The 15,895-nt window shown below is 40.1% G+C and overlaps 1 protein-coding gene across 1 annotated transcript; it reads right to left on the reverse strand.

Annotated features, from left to right (window-relative positions):
- Window positions 1-1,684: 1,684 nt before the first annotated feature.
- On the reverse strand, window positions 1,685-2,296 carry LOC102662362 (uncharacterized). The gene has a single exon (XM_006605077.1). The coding sequence runs from the start codon at window positions 2,294-2,296 to the stop codon at window positions 1,685-1,687; it is 612 nt and encodes a 203-aa protein (XP_006605140.1).
- Window positions 2,297-15,895: the final 13,599 nt, after the last annotated feature.

Consider the following 15,895-nt stretch of genomic DNA (forward strand, 5'->3'; position numbering starts at 1 on the left):
CGTGCTTAAGCCATTTATTTAAGTCATTTCTCGCCTAATTTAAAAATAAAATAAATTTCCACCGATCGTTTGAATTGTATCATCCGTTAATTTCGGTTAAAATGAATTCCGACCGTTCGGTCGTGCCGTAACCACGTTGGAAATAAAAAAAGGGGTAAAATAATAATATAATAATCAAAAAATGCCTTTTAGTAAAATAAAGCGAAAAAACAATCGGACGTTTTCTCTTTGGGATTTCTCATTCTTAATTGAATTGACTAATGACTAAAGTGAAACTAAGGCTAAAATCAACTCGCCTAGTCAAGCTCGTCCACAAAAATAGGGTTTTGAAAATTTATCATTTCAGTTTCTTACCAAGTAAAATGGATCATTTTTAAGGTCCAACGCCTTAAAATGATCATCTTTCAAGTAAAAAGAATCGCTTGATTCACGCTTAAGAAAGAACTACGTAGGTCTGATTTCCTCTCCAAAGGAGGGTGCGTAGGAGCAAAAGCCCCGCTTTTGTCGACCTCAAAAAATAAAAAGAAACAAAAGTTAAGATAACACAATTCCACAATTCTAAAAAATAGGCTGTTGTCCTTTGAGACAAACGTGAGAGGTGCTAATACCTTCCTCAAGCGTAAATACAACTCCCGAACTTAGAATTTTCATTTTGACCGGTTTCCTTCGGTTTTTCCGACGTTTTCCACAAATAAACGTTGGTGGCGACTCCGCGCATCTTTCCTCCTTTGGAAAGCGCACCCGCGAGCCTCGCCCTCGCTCGCCCGCAAAAGGGCATGTTGCGACACATGCAATGCAAAGGGGAGCATCTTGTGCCAATCCTTGTATGACATAGTCATCTTCTGAATGATTTTCTTGATGTTTTTATTGGTAGCCTCAACTGCCCCATTCATCTTTGGCTAATAAGGCGTGAAATTATGGTGTTGGATTTTGAAATCCTCACACATTTCCTTCATCATAATGTTGTTTAAATTGGTGGCATTATCAGTGATGATCTTCTTGGGCAACCCATATCTGCAGATTATCTCCTTCTTAATGAATCTGATCACCACATTCCTAGTCACGCTAGCATATGAAGCTGCTTCCTCCCACTTGGTGAAGTAATCAACGGTGACTAAGATGAAGCGATGCCCGTTGGAAGCTTTGGGTTCGATGGCCCTGATCACATCTATGCCCCACATAGAGAATGGCCAAGGTGCTGCCAAGACATTCAATGGTACAGGAGGAGCATTAATATTATCAGCGAAGGTCTGGAACTTATGACATTTCCTCACATGAACGCAACAATCGCTCTGCATAGTGAGCTAGTAATACCCCGCTCTCATAATCTTTTGGGCCATGGCATGTCCATTGGCATGCGTACCAAAGGATCCCTCATGCACCTCTATTAGCATTTGTTCAACCTCTCTTGCATCCACACACCAAAGCAACACTATGTCATGGTTTCTCTTGTACAAGATATTTCCACTCAGGAGGAAACCGACCGCCAACCTTCGTAATGTCCTCTTATCGTTGTCAGAGGCCTCAAGCGGGTATTCCTTGTCTTTGATGTATCATTTCATATCGAAGTACCATGGCTTACCGTCCTCCTCTTTTTCTATCAGACAACAATGCACTGGCTCACCATGACATCTGAATTCGATGTACGGCAAATCTCCGTGCAGGCTCACCTTGAACATGGACGCTAGAGTGGCAAGGGCGTCGACCATCTGATTTTCCTCTTAGGAATATGATGAAGCGATATATCATCAAAGAGTTCCATCATTTTTTTGATGTAAGCCTGGTAAGTCATCAATTTGTGGTCTCTGGTCTCCCATTCACCCTTCAACTGATGAATTACCAATGCCGAGTCCCCGTATACCTCGAGTAACTTGACCCTGAAGTTGATCGCCGCTCGAATCCCAAGGGCACATGCCTTGTACTTTGCTATGTTATTCGTGCAGTCGAAGCACAACCTAGCTGTGAAAGGTATATATTGTTTATCCAGAGAAACCAATACTGCCCCAACCCCATGGCCTAGTGCATTCGACGCGCCATCAAACCACACGATCCACTTGTCCCTGTCCTCATCTTCTACTTCCTCCTCAAGCAAGGTCATGATATCCTCATCAGGGAATTTGGGATGCATAGGCTGATAATCATTGATGGGATGTTGAGCTAGGTAATCTGCCAAGACACTTCCCTTTATTGCCTTCTGAGTGGCATAGACAATATCAAATTCTGACAACAGAACCTGCCACTGAGGTATCTGTCCAGTGAGAGCGGGCTTTTCGAAGATGTACTTGACGAGATCCATTTTGGACACCAACCAAGTAGTGTAATTCAACATATACTGCCTCAAACGGTGAGCCGCCCATACCAAGGCACAACACGTCCTCTCTAGCAAAGAGTAGTTCATCTCGCATGCCGTGAACTTCTTGCTCAAGTAATAGACAGCCCATTCCCTTTTTCCAGACTCATTGTGCTATCCTAGCACACACCCCATTGACTCATCTAATACAATCATGTATAGGATAAGAGGTCTTCCGGGCACTGGCAGTACGAGCACAAGGGGATTCATTAGACACCGCTTAATCCTCTCAAATGCTACTTGACAATCATCGTCCCATTGGATGGACTGATTTTTACGCAACAATCTAAAAAGAGGCTCGCAAGTGCGGTTAACTGTGATATGAATCTTGCGATGTAGTTCAACCTTCCTAGGAAACCTCGAACCTGCTTCTCGGTGCGTGGCTCGGGAATTTCAAGGATTGCCTTTACCTTGTCTAGATCTACCTCTATTCCTTTCTGACTAACGATAAAGCCGAGCAATTTCCGGATTTAACCCCGAAAGTACATTTTATGGGATTCAGCCTCAACCTGTATTTACGCAGTCACTCGAAAAACTTCCGCAAATTGACAAGGTGTTCCTCCTCGGTCCTTGATTTAGTGATCATGTCATCCACGTAGACCTCGATCTCTTTATGAATCATGTCATGGAATAACGCCACCATGGCCCGCTGGTATGTTGCCCCAGCGTTCTTGAGCCCAAAGAACATCACCTTGTAGCAGAAAGTTCCCCATAGAGTGATGAAGGTTGTTTTTTCCATATCATCTGGTGCCATCTATATTTGATTATAGCCCAAAAACCCATCCATGAAGGAGAATAGGGCAAAGCTGGCCGTGTTATCTACTAGAACGTCGATGTGCGGTAAAGGAACGTTATCCTTTGGACTTGCTCAGTTTAAATTCTGATAGTCCACACATATTCGCACCTTCCCATCCTTTTTTGGGACTGGCGCGATATTGGTGACCCATTCTGGGTACCGAGCAATGGCCAAGAAACCAGCGTTGAATTGTTTCTTCACTTCATCCTTTATTTTTAGGGACATCTCGAGCTTCATTCTCCTTAGTTTTTGCTTTACCGAGGAACACTCGGGATTCAGAGGTAGTTTGTGCTGCACGATATCTGAGCTCAACCCAGGCATATCCTGGTAGGACCATGCAAAGATGTCTTGGTAGTCTCGTAACAGAGTCACCAACTCATCTCAGACGTTTGTGGACATGCAAGTGCCGACCTTGACCTCTTTCCTCTCTTCGCCAATGCCTAGGTTCACAATCTCTGTCTCCTCTTGGTGTGGCTTCACTTCCCTTTCTTCTTGCTCCACCATTCTTTTCAAATCTGGGGGAAGCCCCCAATCCTCATCTTCTCCTTTCTCGGCTTGATTTATTAGTTGCTCAAAATCAACATCCGGGTCCTCGGTATCACTACTTTCACAAGACTCATTGTTGGATCTGCGTCAAATCATTTAATCGCAACAAAAATAAATATGCAGAAGAATGAAAATAGAAGAAAGTGCGAGAAGGAACACATCAAATGGAAAAGGTTGTGTATTTATAATTGTGTGAACATTAAAGAAAGAGGTGTGCCTGTTAGTCGATGAATACGACTAAATTTTGTGTATAAAATCTGTGTATATTGTATCAAACTTTCCCAATTTATGGTTGTTTTGTAATACTATAAGTAATTTTTGTTAAATATAGGTAATAGATAATTTATACTTTTGTTTTGTGTGTTGAATAATCAATTTCTCTCAATTTCAGGTTAAATAGACAACTTTGGCAAAGTGCTGTTTTTCATTCTTTCGCTAAGCCAAGCTGCTGGCTTAGCGAGAATTCGCTAACCGCAACCTTCAGTGGCTAAGCGCGAGGAAGAATCCAGAAGAAGATGAGTTGTCAAGTTCGCTAAGCGCACCGCTCCAGGTCATTAAGCGCACCACTTCAGCTCATCCGCTAAGCGAAACAAGCACGCTAAGCAAAAATCCACTTATGCGCGCTAAGCGATCCAGATCTGCGCTAAGCACATGAGCATGAACAAGGCCACCTATTTAAGCCTGAAATCAGATTTGCAAAAGGAGTTTAGCACTTTTCTTGAGAAGCTCTGCATGCACGAAGGTTCTAGAGAGAGAAAGGTCCAAGTTCCAGTGGGTTCTGAGAGATTTTGCTGTGTGAAGATCTACAGAGACGCGAGTTCGAAGTGGAAGCCGTTCTGAGAGCTTGAGATGAGTTTGTGAGTGATTGTGAGATCCTAGAGGTGAAGGAGACATCCTCACCACTTGTGTTTTTGCAGTCTTTCATCTTGTTCTTCTCTTTGTTGTAAAGGAGGTTTCCAGACTATGGAAAGCTAAATCCTTTGTTGGATCTTCCATGTAGGTACCTGATGTAAATATATTTCTATCTATGTAATGATGTTTTATGTGTTCTCTTTGCTATCAGCTTTTCATTCCAGTGTGCTTTTACCTTGATCACGTAGATGCATGCTTTGTTAGGGTCATTTAACAGTGGAAACTGGTCTGATTCTAAAGTCCTTGATAGTACGGGACTAAGTTGTTGTGCTATCACGAGGAATCGGGGTAGAAGAACTTAGTTGTGTATGTGTGTCTTAATGCGGTCTTGGTTGAGTTTAGTTTTACAAGAGGAATCTGCGGATGAGGCTTGATCAGGACTAGGCTAGGCTATCATGAGGAATCGGGGTCTAGCAGTCCAGGAGACAACATAGGAACGCATGAGCATTGTTAAATAGAGAACATCTTTTTTAGCATCAGGAACCTATGAGGAAGACCAACGCATTCTCTACTTGTTTTTACACAGTATTTCTCTTGCGTCATTTTTTTTTTGCCTAGATAGTTTAAATACATGTTCATAACCACAGTCATATTTTCATACCAGACACCTATTTATCGAAATAGCTTGCCAGATAACACAAGTTCCTCGAGAGTTCGATACTCGATTCTTACGATTTTATACTACTTGTGCGATCCGGTACACTTGCTGGTTGTGAACAAGTTTTTGGCGCCGTTGCTGGGGAACTTCTTTTTATTTGTGAAGTTAGCTCGTTTTTAGGTGTCTATTCTTTATTTGTTATTCTTTGATTGTTTCTGTGAATATTTGTTCTTTAAGTTATATTTATGTTCTCTAATTGAACTGGATAACCACTACTCTGTTAGTACTGTTTATGCATAGATCTCCTACAGACACTTTAGTTCCTTTGGACTTAGAAATAGAAGCTACACTAAGAAGGAACATGGCTGAGAGGAGAAGGAAACTGTTGCAAGACAGAACAGTTGCATCCATTCTTGAGGAGGAGACTCATTTTTCTGATTCATTATCACTTGATTCACCATCATCAAGGGAATCCGCTAATCATTATTCTGAAGCTGTTAACATGGCAGATGAGCATGATCAGAGGACTACCCTTTAGGACTATTCAAGTGGCTCTGTACCACAATTTTTCACTAGCATTGCACGTCCTGAAGTGCAAGCGCACAACATCACCTACCCACATTCTTTGATCCATCTAATACAAGGGAATTTATTTCAAGGATTACCCAATGAAGATCCCTATGCACACTTGGCAACATTTATAGAGATTTGCAATACTGTTAAGATTGTCGGTGTACCAGATGAAGCTATTAGACTTAGCCTTTTCTCATTTTCACTAGTAGGAGAGGCCAAGAGGTGGCTCCATTCATTCAAAGGCAATAGTCTTAAAACCTGGGAAGAAGTGGTGGAAAAATTCCTAAAGAAGTACTTTCTAGAATCTAAGACTGCTGAAGGGAAGGCAGCAATATCTTCATTTCATCAGTTCCCTGATGAATCCTTGAGTGAGGAATTGGAGAGATTCAAAGACTTACTGAGAAGAACTCCCACCCATGCATTCTCCGAGCCAATCCAACTGAATATGTTCATAGATGGGTTGAGACCACAAACCAAGAAATTACTAGATACTTCTGCTGGGGGAAAAATAAAACTAAAAACCCCAGAAGAAGCAACGGAGCTCATAGAGAACATGTCAGCCAGTGATCATGCCATCCTGAGGGACAGAACCAATCAATCCACAAAGAAGAGTCTGTTGGAACTAACATCACACGACACTTTGTTGGCACAAAACAAGTTGCTATCTAAGCAACTTGAGATCCTAACAGAAACACTTGGTAAGCTGCCAACTAAACTGTTGATTGGACAACCTACATATTATTCTGTTTTGCAGGTCACAGGTTGCACCATTTGTGGTGAAGCTCACGAGACAGGCCAATGCATTCCCACTAACGATAACACTCAAGAAATTCATTTCATAGGGAATCAGTAGAGGCAAGGGTACACTCAAGGTGGGTTTTCAGGCTTCCAGCAAGGTCCTTATAATCAGCAAGGACAGTGGAGGACACACCCTGGCAACCAGTTCAATAAAGACCAAGGTGGATCCTCAAACAGGCCAATTCAACAAGAGCCTAACATCTTTCAGAGGACAACTAAGTTGGAAGAGACCTTAACTCAGTTTATGCAGGTAACAATGTCAAATCATAAGAGTACTGAGTTAGCACTAAAGAACCTTGAAGTACAGATGGGACAACTGGCCAAGCAGATAGCTGACAAGTCATCAAATAGCTTTGGAGCAAATACAAAAAATAATCCTAAGGAGGAATGCAAGGCTGTGATGACCGGGAGTAAAAGGTTTGTGGAAGCTGAGGATGAAGAAAATGTGGTAGACAAGGAACAAATGAGTGAAAAGACAACTGCTGAGGTTAAGAAAAATGATGTGAAGGGTAAAGAGAATCAGGAAAAAGGGAAGAAAATAATGGTTCAAAATAAAGAGATGGAGGACCAAGAAAAAGAAAAAGAAAGAGAAAAAGAAATAGAAAATGAGAAAAATGAGAAAAATGAAAATGAAAAAAATAAGGTTGCAGAGAAGAGTAGAAGTGGAAAGGCTGTGGAAGAAAGTGTGGAAGTACCATATCCTGTGGTACCTTCCAAGAAAGAAAAAGATCGTCATTTGGCAAGGTTTTTGTATATTTTCAGGAAACTGGAAATAACCATGCCCTTTGGCGAAGCTCTGCAGCAAATGCCACTCTACTCTAAATTTTTGAAAGATATGTTGACAAGGAAGCACATGTACATTCATCAGGAAAACATCATAGTGGAAGGAAATTATAGTGCTGTAATCCAAAAGATCCTTCCACCTAAGCACAAAGATCCTAGGAGTGTAACCATTCCATGTTCAATAGGAGAAGTCAATGTGGGAAAGGCTCTGATTAATCTGGGAGCCAGCATTAATTTGATGCCACTTTCCATGTGCAGAAGACTGGGAGAGTTTGAGATTATGCCCACTCGAATGACTTTGCAATTAGCTGACTGCTCCATTACCAGGCCCTATGGAGTGATTGAAGACGTGTTGGTCAGGGTAAAGCATTTTATCTTCCCAGCAGACTTTGTGGTCATGGATATCTCTGAAGATATTGACATCCCTGTAATCTTGGGAAGGCTGTTCATGTTGACTGCAAGCTGCATAGTTGACATGGGGAAGAGAAAGCTGGAGTTAGGTTTTGAAGAATAGAAAATTGATTTCAACTTGTTTGTGGAAGACAAGTCTGCTCCAGAACACAATGTTTGCTTGCAAGTAATGGGAGAAGGTCAAGAGGTTTTGAAGGTGAGAACCAAAACATGAGATTGCCCAGAGAGGTAAAAGCGTCAAGCTAATGACGTTAAAGAAGTGCTTCCTGGGAGGCAACCTAATTTTAATCTTTGTTGTGTTTGTTTTTCATGCATTTGATCATTAGGAACTTGCTTAATAATCTTTACGTGGGGCATATTAACCTCTCTTTGAATGTGAAATTAAGGGTTTTAATTTCTTGGGAAAGGACTAAGTTATAACTTAGAAAAATCTTTTTGAAAATTAGTCCTTTCGCTAAGCGTCTGTTTCTTGCTAAGCGCATAATCACTCATGCGCTAAGCCACGAGTTCAAGCGCTTAGCGCACCACCCTGACACCTGAGGTTGATTATTTCCGCTAAGCTCGCCAATGTTTGGCTAAGCCAAAATCAATTCGAGTTGAATTCCTCTAAGCGACAGACTGATCGCTGAGCGATGGCTTCACCTTGGCTAAGCGAGACCTTATGTCGCCAAGCGCGATTCATTGCGGTCAGAATTGAGGGCCATGGGGCTGAGCGCGTAATTCGCTGGCTAAGCGGATATTCTTGTGGTTTAAACTGGATTCACTGCAGCTTAACGCCACTCATGGTTGCTAAGCTCAATCGCTTGCGGTAGTATATGCGCTAAGCGATGCTATTGACCGCTCAGCACCAGCTTCTCTGTACCTAAATTGCATAATTTTAGCTAAGCGGACTAAAGCTTGGCTTAGCGGGAATTATAGGTTTTCTAATCTGCATATCTCGCTAAACAACAACATTCTCACACTAAGCCAAATTCTGCGAAAAAAAAAATTGAATTTTGAATTTGGCTAAGCGCGGACCGCTGAGCGGGAAGAAAAATTGAGAAACCAAACGTCTTATCTTTTCGCTCAGCGAACCGCTCCGCTAAGCGAAAAGAACGAAACGTTCTTAGTGGGTGTAACGTCAGTTATACCCACTCTTCGAAAGTTTGCACCCCTTTTGCTCCCTTTTTCTCTCAAATTGCTCCCTGTGCGTTTTTGCTTCTTCTACTCTGCATCTACTTGTTTTCATCAAGCATCCGCAGCACAAGTAAGTTCTTTGGTCTCTATCTTTTTTATTTTATCAAACCTTAGGTTTGACAACTCTAGAGTAGGTTTAAACTTTTAGGGTTTAGTTATTTTATCAAACGCGACACTATTTCTATGTTTTTTCTGGAAAACGCAATGAATTCGGTTAGCGCGCATACCGCGCTAAGCGAGTTCATCAATATTCGTTGAATATAAGCATTTTCCTGAAGAACTCGCTGAGCGCTCTTACCGTGCTAAGCGAGTTCTTCCCTGAACATAGGTGTTTATATGAGCACTCGCTAAGCGTGCATTGTGCGCTAAGCGAGTTTATTTCATGAGGATGATCATTCATCCGCCTAGTACAGTACTTGGGCTAAGCAAGGCTGATTCGCTAAGCCCAGGTAACTTAGTAAAATTGTTTTTGACTGATTGGCCACGCGCTAAGCCAGAATCTCCTGCGCCAAGCGAAAATCCTTGCGGCATTTGCTGAGCTGAGCGTTCCTGTTTGCTAAGCCTCCATAACTTAGTGAAATTTTTGCTCAATTTAGTGCCGCTAAGCGCATCCTACCCTTGGCTAAGCGCAAATCCATGCGGCTGACCTTAGGCTTAGCGGGCTCCTCGCCAGCTAAGCCAATTTTGCAAACACTGGACCGTAGCAATTTCCGCTAAGCGACACTCCTGTGTCGCTAAGCCTAGTGTTGTTTTTTGTGAAACCCGCTAAGCGACCCATGTTTCACCAAGCGGGGGTGTGCCTTTTACATAATGCCGCTAAGCGATAATTGTCTCGCTAAGCGGCCATTGTTTTTTTTTTAGTGTTATTTTTCAGTTTTTCTCTTTTAATTTTTAATAAATTGAGTCTTGATCAAATGTTTGATTCCTTTGTCTGCAGATGTCTTCAAGGAAAAGAAAGAGCGTCGATTCAAGGCCCACTACTCAATATGATACACAGAGATTCCATTCCTTTGAGGCCTAGACCAGATATACTGACAATGTGTTGGGAAGACACATATTAGCTGAGAGGAAAGTGGAAATCCATCACACAGAGCTGGATGAATTCAAGGGCGAGCTGGAGAGGCATAACTTTCACAAGCGCCTCACCAACTTAGCTGATAGTAGCATTGAACTCGCGTTGGTGAAGGAGTTCTACGCCAACCTCTACAGTCCCGAGGGTCCTTCATCTAAACAAGTCAAAATCCGGGGCCACTTAATAAGGATTGATGTAGACAGCCTCAATGCCTTTCTAGAAACACCTGTGGTGCTTGCTGAGGGTGAATCTTTGCTCGCCTACTCAAGATACTGTAGGATGCCTACTGACATTAGGGAAATTGAGGCTGCACTGTGCATACCCGGCCGAGGGTTTATTCTAAATGCTGAAGGTCACCCGGGGAGGATCCTCAGAAAAGATCTAACCACCCTTGCTCAGGTCTGGAGTGTTCTATCCTACTCCAACCTGGCTCCGACCTCCCACACATCGGATCTGACTGTGGATCAAGCTAGGTTAATCTTTGGCCTAGTTACTTAGCTGGACATGAATGTCGGAGCCCTCATTTCTAGGCAGATTACTTCTATGGCCCAGTCTAACTCCTCAAGACTCGGGTTTCTTGCTCTTATCACAGCTTTATGCAGGACCAAAGGAGTTGCCTCCGACAGTCTTGTCTTTGAACGTCTGAACCCGGTCATTAATTTGACCTACATAAGGAAGAATTGTTGGAACCCTGATGATCCAACAATTATTATTAGGGGGGCCAGAAGACCAAGGGCAAGGCCAGCTGAGGCTCCTTCTACATTAGCAGCTCCTCATCTAGCTTCTACATCAGTAGCTCCTCCTTCAGCTCGTATTGCAATAGCTCCTTCTACCCTAGCTCCTGCAAATTTTCAACGTTTCGAAGCCATGCTTCGAAGCATACATCAGGGCCAGATTATTTTGCTGCAGAGTCTCCAGCTGGTAGCACCTCCAAATTCCATCCCTACAGTAGAGCAATTTAATGAATGGGTAGCCTGGCCAGGGACTCAGCCTCCTCCTCACAGGGACGACGAGGATCCCGCCGCTCAGGTACCACATCAGCCAGCGGATGAGTCATCAGAGTCTTCCACTCCTGAGCCCTTGATCAGGAAGAGGAGGGTAGTTGTAACTCAGGAAGCCGCAGCCACTCCTGAAAAGTCTCCTGAGGCCACTCCAGAGCCTTCGGCACCAATGGCAGATACCACTTCTCCATAGCAGGCAATAGATCCTTCAACGCCTGAAGATCAATCCACACCAGTCCAGTCTCCAAACGCCTCTCTTGTATCTACTCCTGTACTACATTTGATTGACGAGGAGGAGGTTCAGACACAGGACACCCAGGACCAGTCACAGGACTTTTAAATTCCTATTGATTATTTTTTGTGCTTTTTGAATTATTAGTATAACTTTGATGTTAGTACATTAGTTACTTTTTGTTAGTCTTGTGCATGAGTAGTATAGTTGCTCATCTTGAAGCATCGTGAACAGTTTAACTTAACTTTTGATGGTATGGCAGTGAAGTAGTTTATTTATTTTGTGAAAATGGTTGTATGCCTTGTTTTAAATTGAATGCATGCTTAAGATGAGATGTGTGTTTCCTTTCATGAATTTGAGCAAATGTGTATGTTGAACAAAGAAAGAACAAGAGTGTGAACTTATAATAGAATGGTTAGTCACTAGACAGACTGATTGTGAAAGAAAAGCTTGAACCAAAAATCGATAAGAGTGTGACCTTACTCTGTGAGTGAACGACTAACTGTGAGTAATGATCTTTGCATAAATCTTTGAATTCTAGAATGATTTGTATAACTCAGAACATGATGAAGGCCATGAAAATATTATTTGGTTAGTTAGTATGAAAATATTATATATTTGTTTAGTTAGTATGAAAATATTAAGTGTATATATATTTAGTTGTTGTATATATTCTTAAATTTTATATATGTGATATTAGTTTTTGTAGTATTAGGTATATATTTACATGCATGATACTCTAGCCTAATAAATATATATACATGCATGATACTTTAGGAAGGCACACGTAATATTAGGTTTTATAGTATTAGGCACAAGTTAATATTAGCTTTAGGTATATATTTGTAAATTTTAGACACACGTAAATTTTTAGTTTTTGTAATATTAAATTCTCCACACTTAAATAAATAATTGTAATATTAGACACTTGACACACGTAAATTTATCTTTTTAGTATTATAATTTTGTATTTTAAATAAATGAGTTGATAAGTTAATATTATTTAAGTTAATTATTTTTAGTTAGAATGCTATATATATTATTTGTTAGTTTTAGTTTGTAGGTTAATATTATTTGTTTTAGAAAATTTACGTGATTAAATATATGATACATTGTACAATATTATTATTTTTGTATTACACTTTGTTTAAATAATTTTTTGCATTTCAATATTTGTTTCTATTTTAATTTATTTGGTAGTCCATATTTTATTTAATTATTTATTTGTTAATTGTAGAATATATTATGTTATTTATTTAAATTTGTCTATGTGTATGTATTTGAAAGTATTTGTAGAATATATTTAAATTTTATTATTTGTATAATATATTTTGTTATCTAATAAATATATTTTGTTATTTATTTAAATTTGTCTTCACATGTATTTTAATTTATGTATAGAATATATTCAAAATTGCCCAGTTTTATTTATTACAAATTTATTTATATATATTTAATAACGTTTTTATAAATGTGCGTAGTTTTATTTATATTATCTACAAATAATGTATAAATTATTTTGTGAATTTATTGCAGTATCAATGACATCTTCATCGTCATGTCCATCACATATTAAAATTAAGTCTGGCCCGATCGATAGTGATGTATTATGGATGCAACCTAAGCATGTTTCAGAACATGTTTGGAATGGGGAAGAAGATCGGAAATTACATATCAGACAAGTTGTCCCCATGTATCAAGGGGAAGAAGAAATTTCAGAGCAAATTTTTCCTTTTCTTCGAAAATCTGGTTTTTACTGAATTATGAAGATGGGATACTTAAAAATAAATGTCTCATTAATAAGTGCTTTGATAGAAAGATGGAGGCCAAAAACACATACGTTTCACATGAGATGCGGAGAGTGTACTATTACTCTCCAAGACGTCTATGTATTGTTAGGTTTACGTGTGGATGGTCTACCATTAATCGGTCCAACAAATCTTAATTGGGCTGATTTATGTGAGAAATTATTGGGAGTCAGACCACAAGAAGGTGAAATTAAAGGTAGTGTGGTTAAATTGAGTTGACTGGCTCACCATTTTGCACAAATAAATAACCACGATGACGAAGAACAAGTACGAAGGTTTGCCCGTGCATGGATACTACGATTCATTGGAGGTGTCTTGTTCGTTGACAAAAGCAGTAACAAAGTTTCGCTAAGATACCTTCAATTTTTACGTGACTTTCAAGACTGTAGCACATATGCATGGGGACCTGCCATACTTGCTTTTCTATACAGAGAGATGTGTAGTGCCACCGATTATAAAACTAAATCAATTGAAGGTATGTACATCTTACTACAAATGTGGACATGAGAACGATGTCCAACCTTGGCTCCAAAGAGGACTCCTTCCCAAGTAGAAAATAAACCACTGGGGCACAGATTAGTCATTTTTAAAAGCGTCATTCATTTCAAAAGAATAAATGGTTTTAGGGTATATTAAATTTGAATCTTTGTAAGTGGCTGCGACGTGGAAACCAACATATCAACAATGATGATGTCAGAGCTTTTCGTTGCAAGTTGGATATTATGAAACGTCATGAGGTAAGAACATGGTATTGTATTGGTAAAATAAAGAATGATATGTGTTATTTTACTAAAATGTTGACAACTATGTTGTTATATGTAGTTTGTGTGGGAGCCTTACACAGCAACTGTTATATCATTGTTGCCTCCCATTTGTGTACTCAGAAGTGTCGCGTGGTGCACGGTGGTGCCACTAATTTGTTTCCAAGTTATTGAGTGGCACCAACTGGACAGAGTATTAAGACAATTTGGGATGCAGCAACCAATTCTAGAGTCTCCTTCGCAACCCTTAAACATTCATGGCATAACATTAAAAGGGAAACATGACAAAAATTAGGGGCAATTGTTCGCCCCAATGATTGATTAGTGGAACAATCGCCATGCTTTTAGGGTCGACGCTTATCCCCGACAAGAAGGCCTATTGAGCTTTAACTCGGACTACATGGTCTTGTATAGGCGAAAGACAAAGATGTTTGTTGACCCACAAAATGCAAACACGACTACATTGGTATTTTTTAGTTTTTTTGAATATTTAACTTGAATATTTTTTTAATGATGCCCATTAATTTTATGACCCTAATAATTGCAGGCTGAAGTTGCGGAGACATTACAATACATGGTGTCTCCTCAAGGGAGGAATACATGGACAATTGATGATCTCGTGCCTTATGTGGAGAAAATTACAATTTTATCCGAAGAGCAAGAGAGAATCACTGAGTCAGTGTCACATGGTCCTGCATTAGAGCGTCAATTTCCCGCACAACAGTTTCATATTCTTCAGTCAAGTGTTGAAACTCAGGGCATAGACAGACGAAGGGAGGCTGTTAAAGCAGAAGAATATTCCCAACAAATGGTGGAGCGTGGCCATGGAATGTATTACACGCCACAAACATTTGCTCAGTATCCGACACAGATGTATCAGTATCCATTTCAGGGTCATCACACTGATACTTCTGCAAGCCAACATTCGTTCGGTGGTGTTGCGGAAACACAAGCTCATTTTTCATGACCCACTATGACCCCTTCATAGCAATATCATGACCCAATTCCAACACCTAATGCCCCATTAGGAACACAATGGAATGTACCGGGACCAATACCTAATATGGGCGACTTATTAGGTGTTGATTTGCGTCACGAATTTTCTGCGGACGCTGATGAAGAAGAAGCGGGGAGGCATCGGGGCAGAAGAAATCCTGATCGCCAAGCACAAATATGGGATCGACCATGTGGCACATCCTCACGGCATCACGGACACCAAAATGAATGATTTACATGTCTCTGTTTAAATATGTTGTTGTATATTTCTCATTCGAATTTCACACGTAATGTATGGTATTCAGTTTATTAAGGCTTACTTATAGATACAGTTTATGTCGTGTATCAAACTATAATAATGAATGAAGTTAAAAAATAACTAAGGTAGAGAAAAGGAAAAAACTAATGTTTCTAAGTAAGGATGAGCATCAATATCATATGTGTACTAAGGTAGACAAACGAAAATAACCAATGTCACTCAACCTGGCTTGATCCACTCCATTTATTTCAATTTCTAAATGAAATTTTATTTCATTAGATGCATATGAGTCTGGAGTAATTTTATTTCAACCCTAACCCGTAAACCGTAAACCCTAAACCCTAAACCCTAAGGCTTAGACCCTAAACAATAAAACCTAAGACTTAGACACTAAACCATAAGACTTAGACCCTAAACCCTTAACTCTAAATTCTAAACCATAACCCCTAAACCCTAAATCCTAAACCCTACGGATTAGACCATACATAGTAAACCCTAAGACTTCACACTAAACCCTAAACCTTAAACCCATAACCCTAAATTCTAAAAACTAAACCCTAAACCACAAGGCTTAGACACCAAACCCTAAACCATAAAACCATAAACCCTAAACCCTAAACCCTAAATTCTAAACACTAAACACTAAACCCAAAATCTTAAACCCTAATCCCTTAACCCTAAACTTTAAACCCAAACCATAAATCCTAAACCCTAAACCCTACATCCTACACCCTTAACCCTAAATTCTAAACCCTAAACCATGGCTTAAACCCTAAACACTAAACCCTAAGACTTAGACACTAAACCCTAAACCTAAACCATC

Source organism: Glycine max, chromosome 19 (assembly GCF_000004515.6).
Source record: "Glycine max cultivar Williams 82 chromosome 19, Glycine_max_v4.0, whole genome shotgun sequence".
In the NCBI taxonomy this organism is placed as follows: Eukaryota; Viridiplantae; Streptophyta; class Magnoliopsida; order Fabales; family Fabaceae; genus Glycine; species Glycine max.

What these genes read in the sequence shown, in the direction of transcription:
- LOC102662362 (XM_006605077.1), bottom strand. Translation starts at nt 2,296, where the DNA reads ATGGATCTCGTCAAGTACATCTTCGAAAAGCCCGCTCTCACTGGACAG.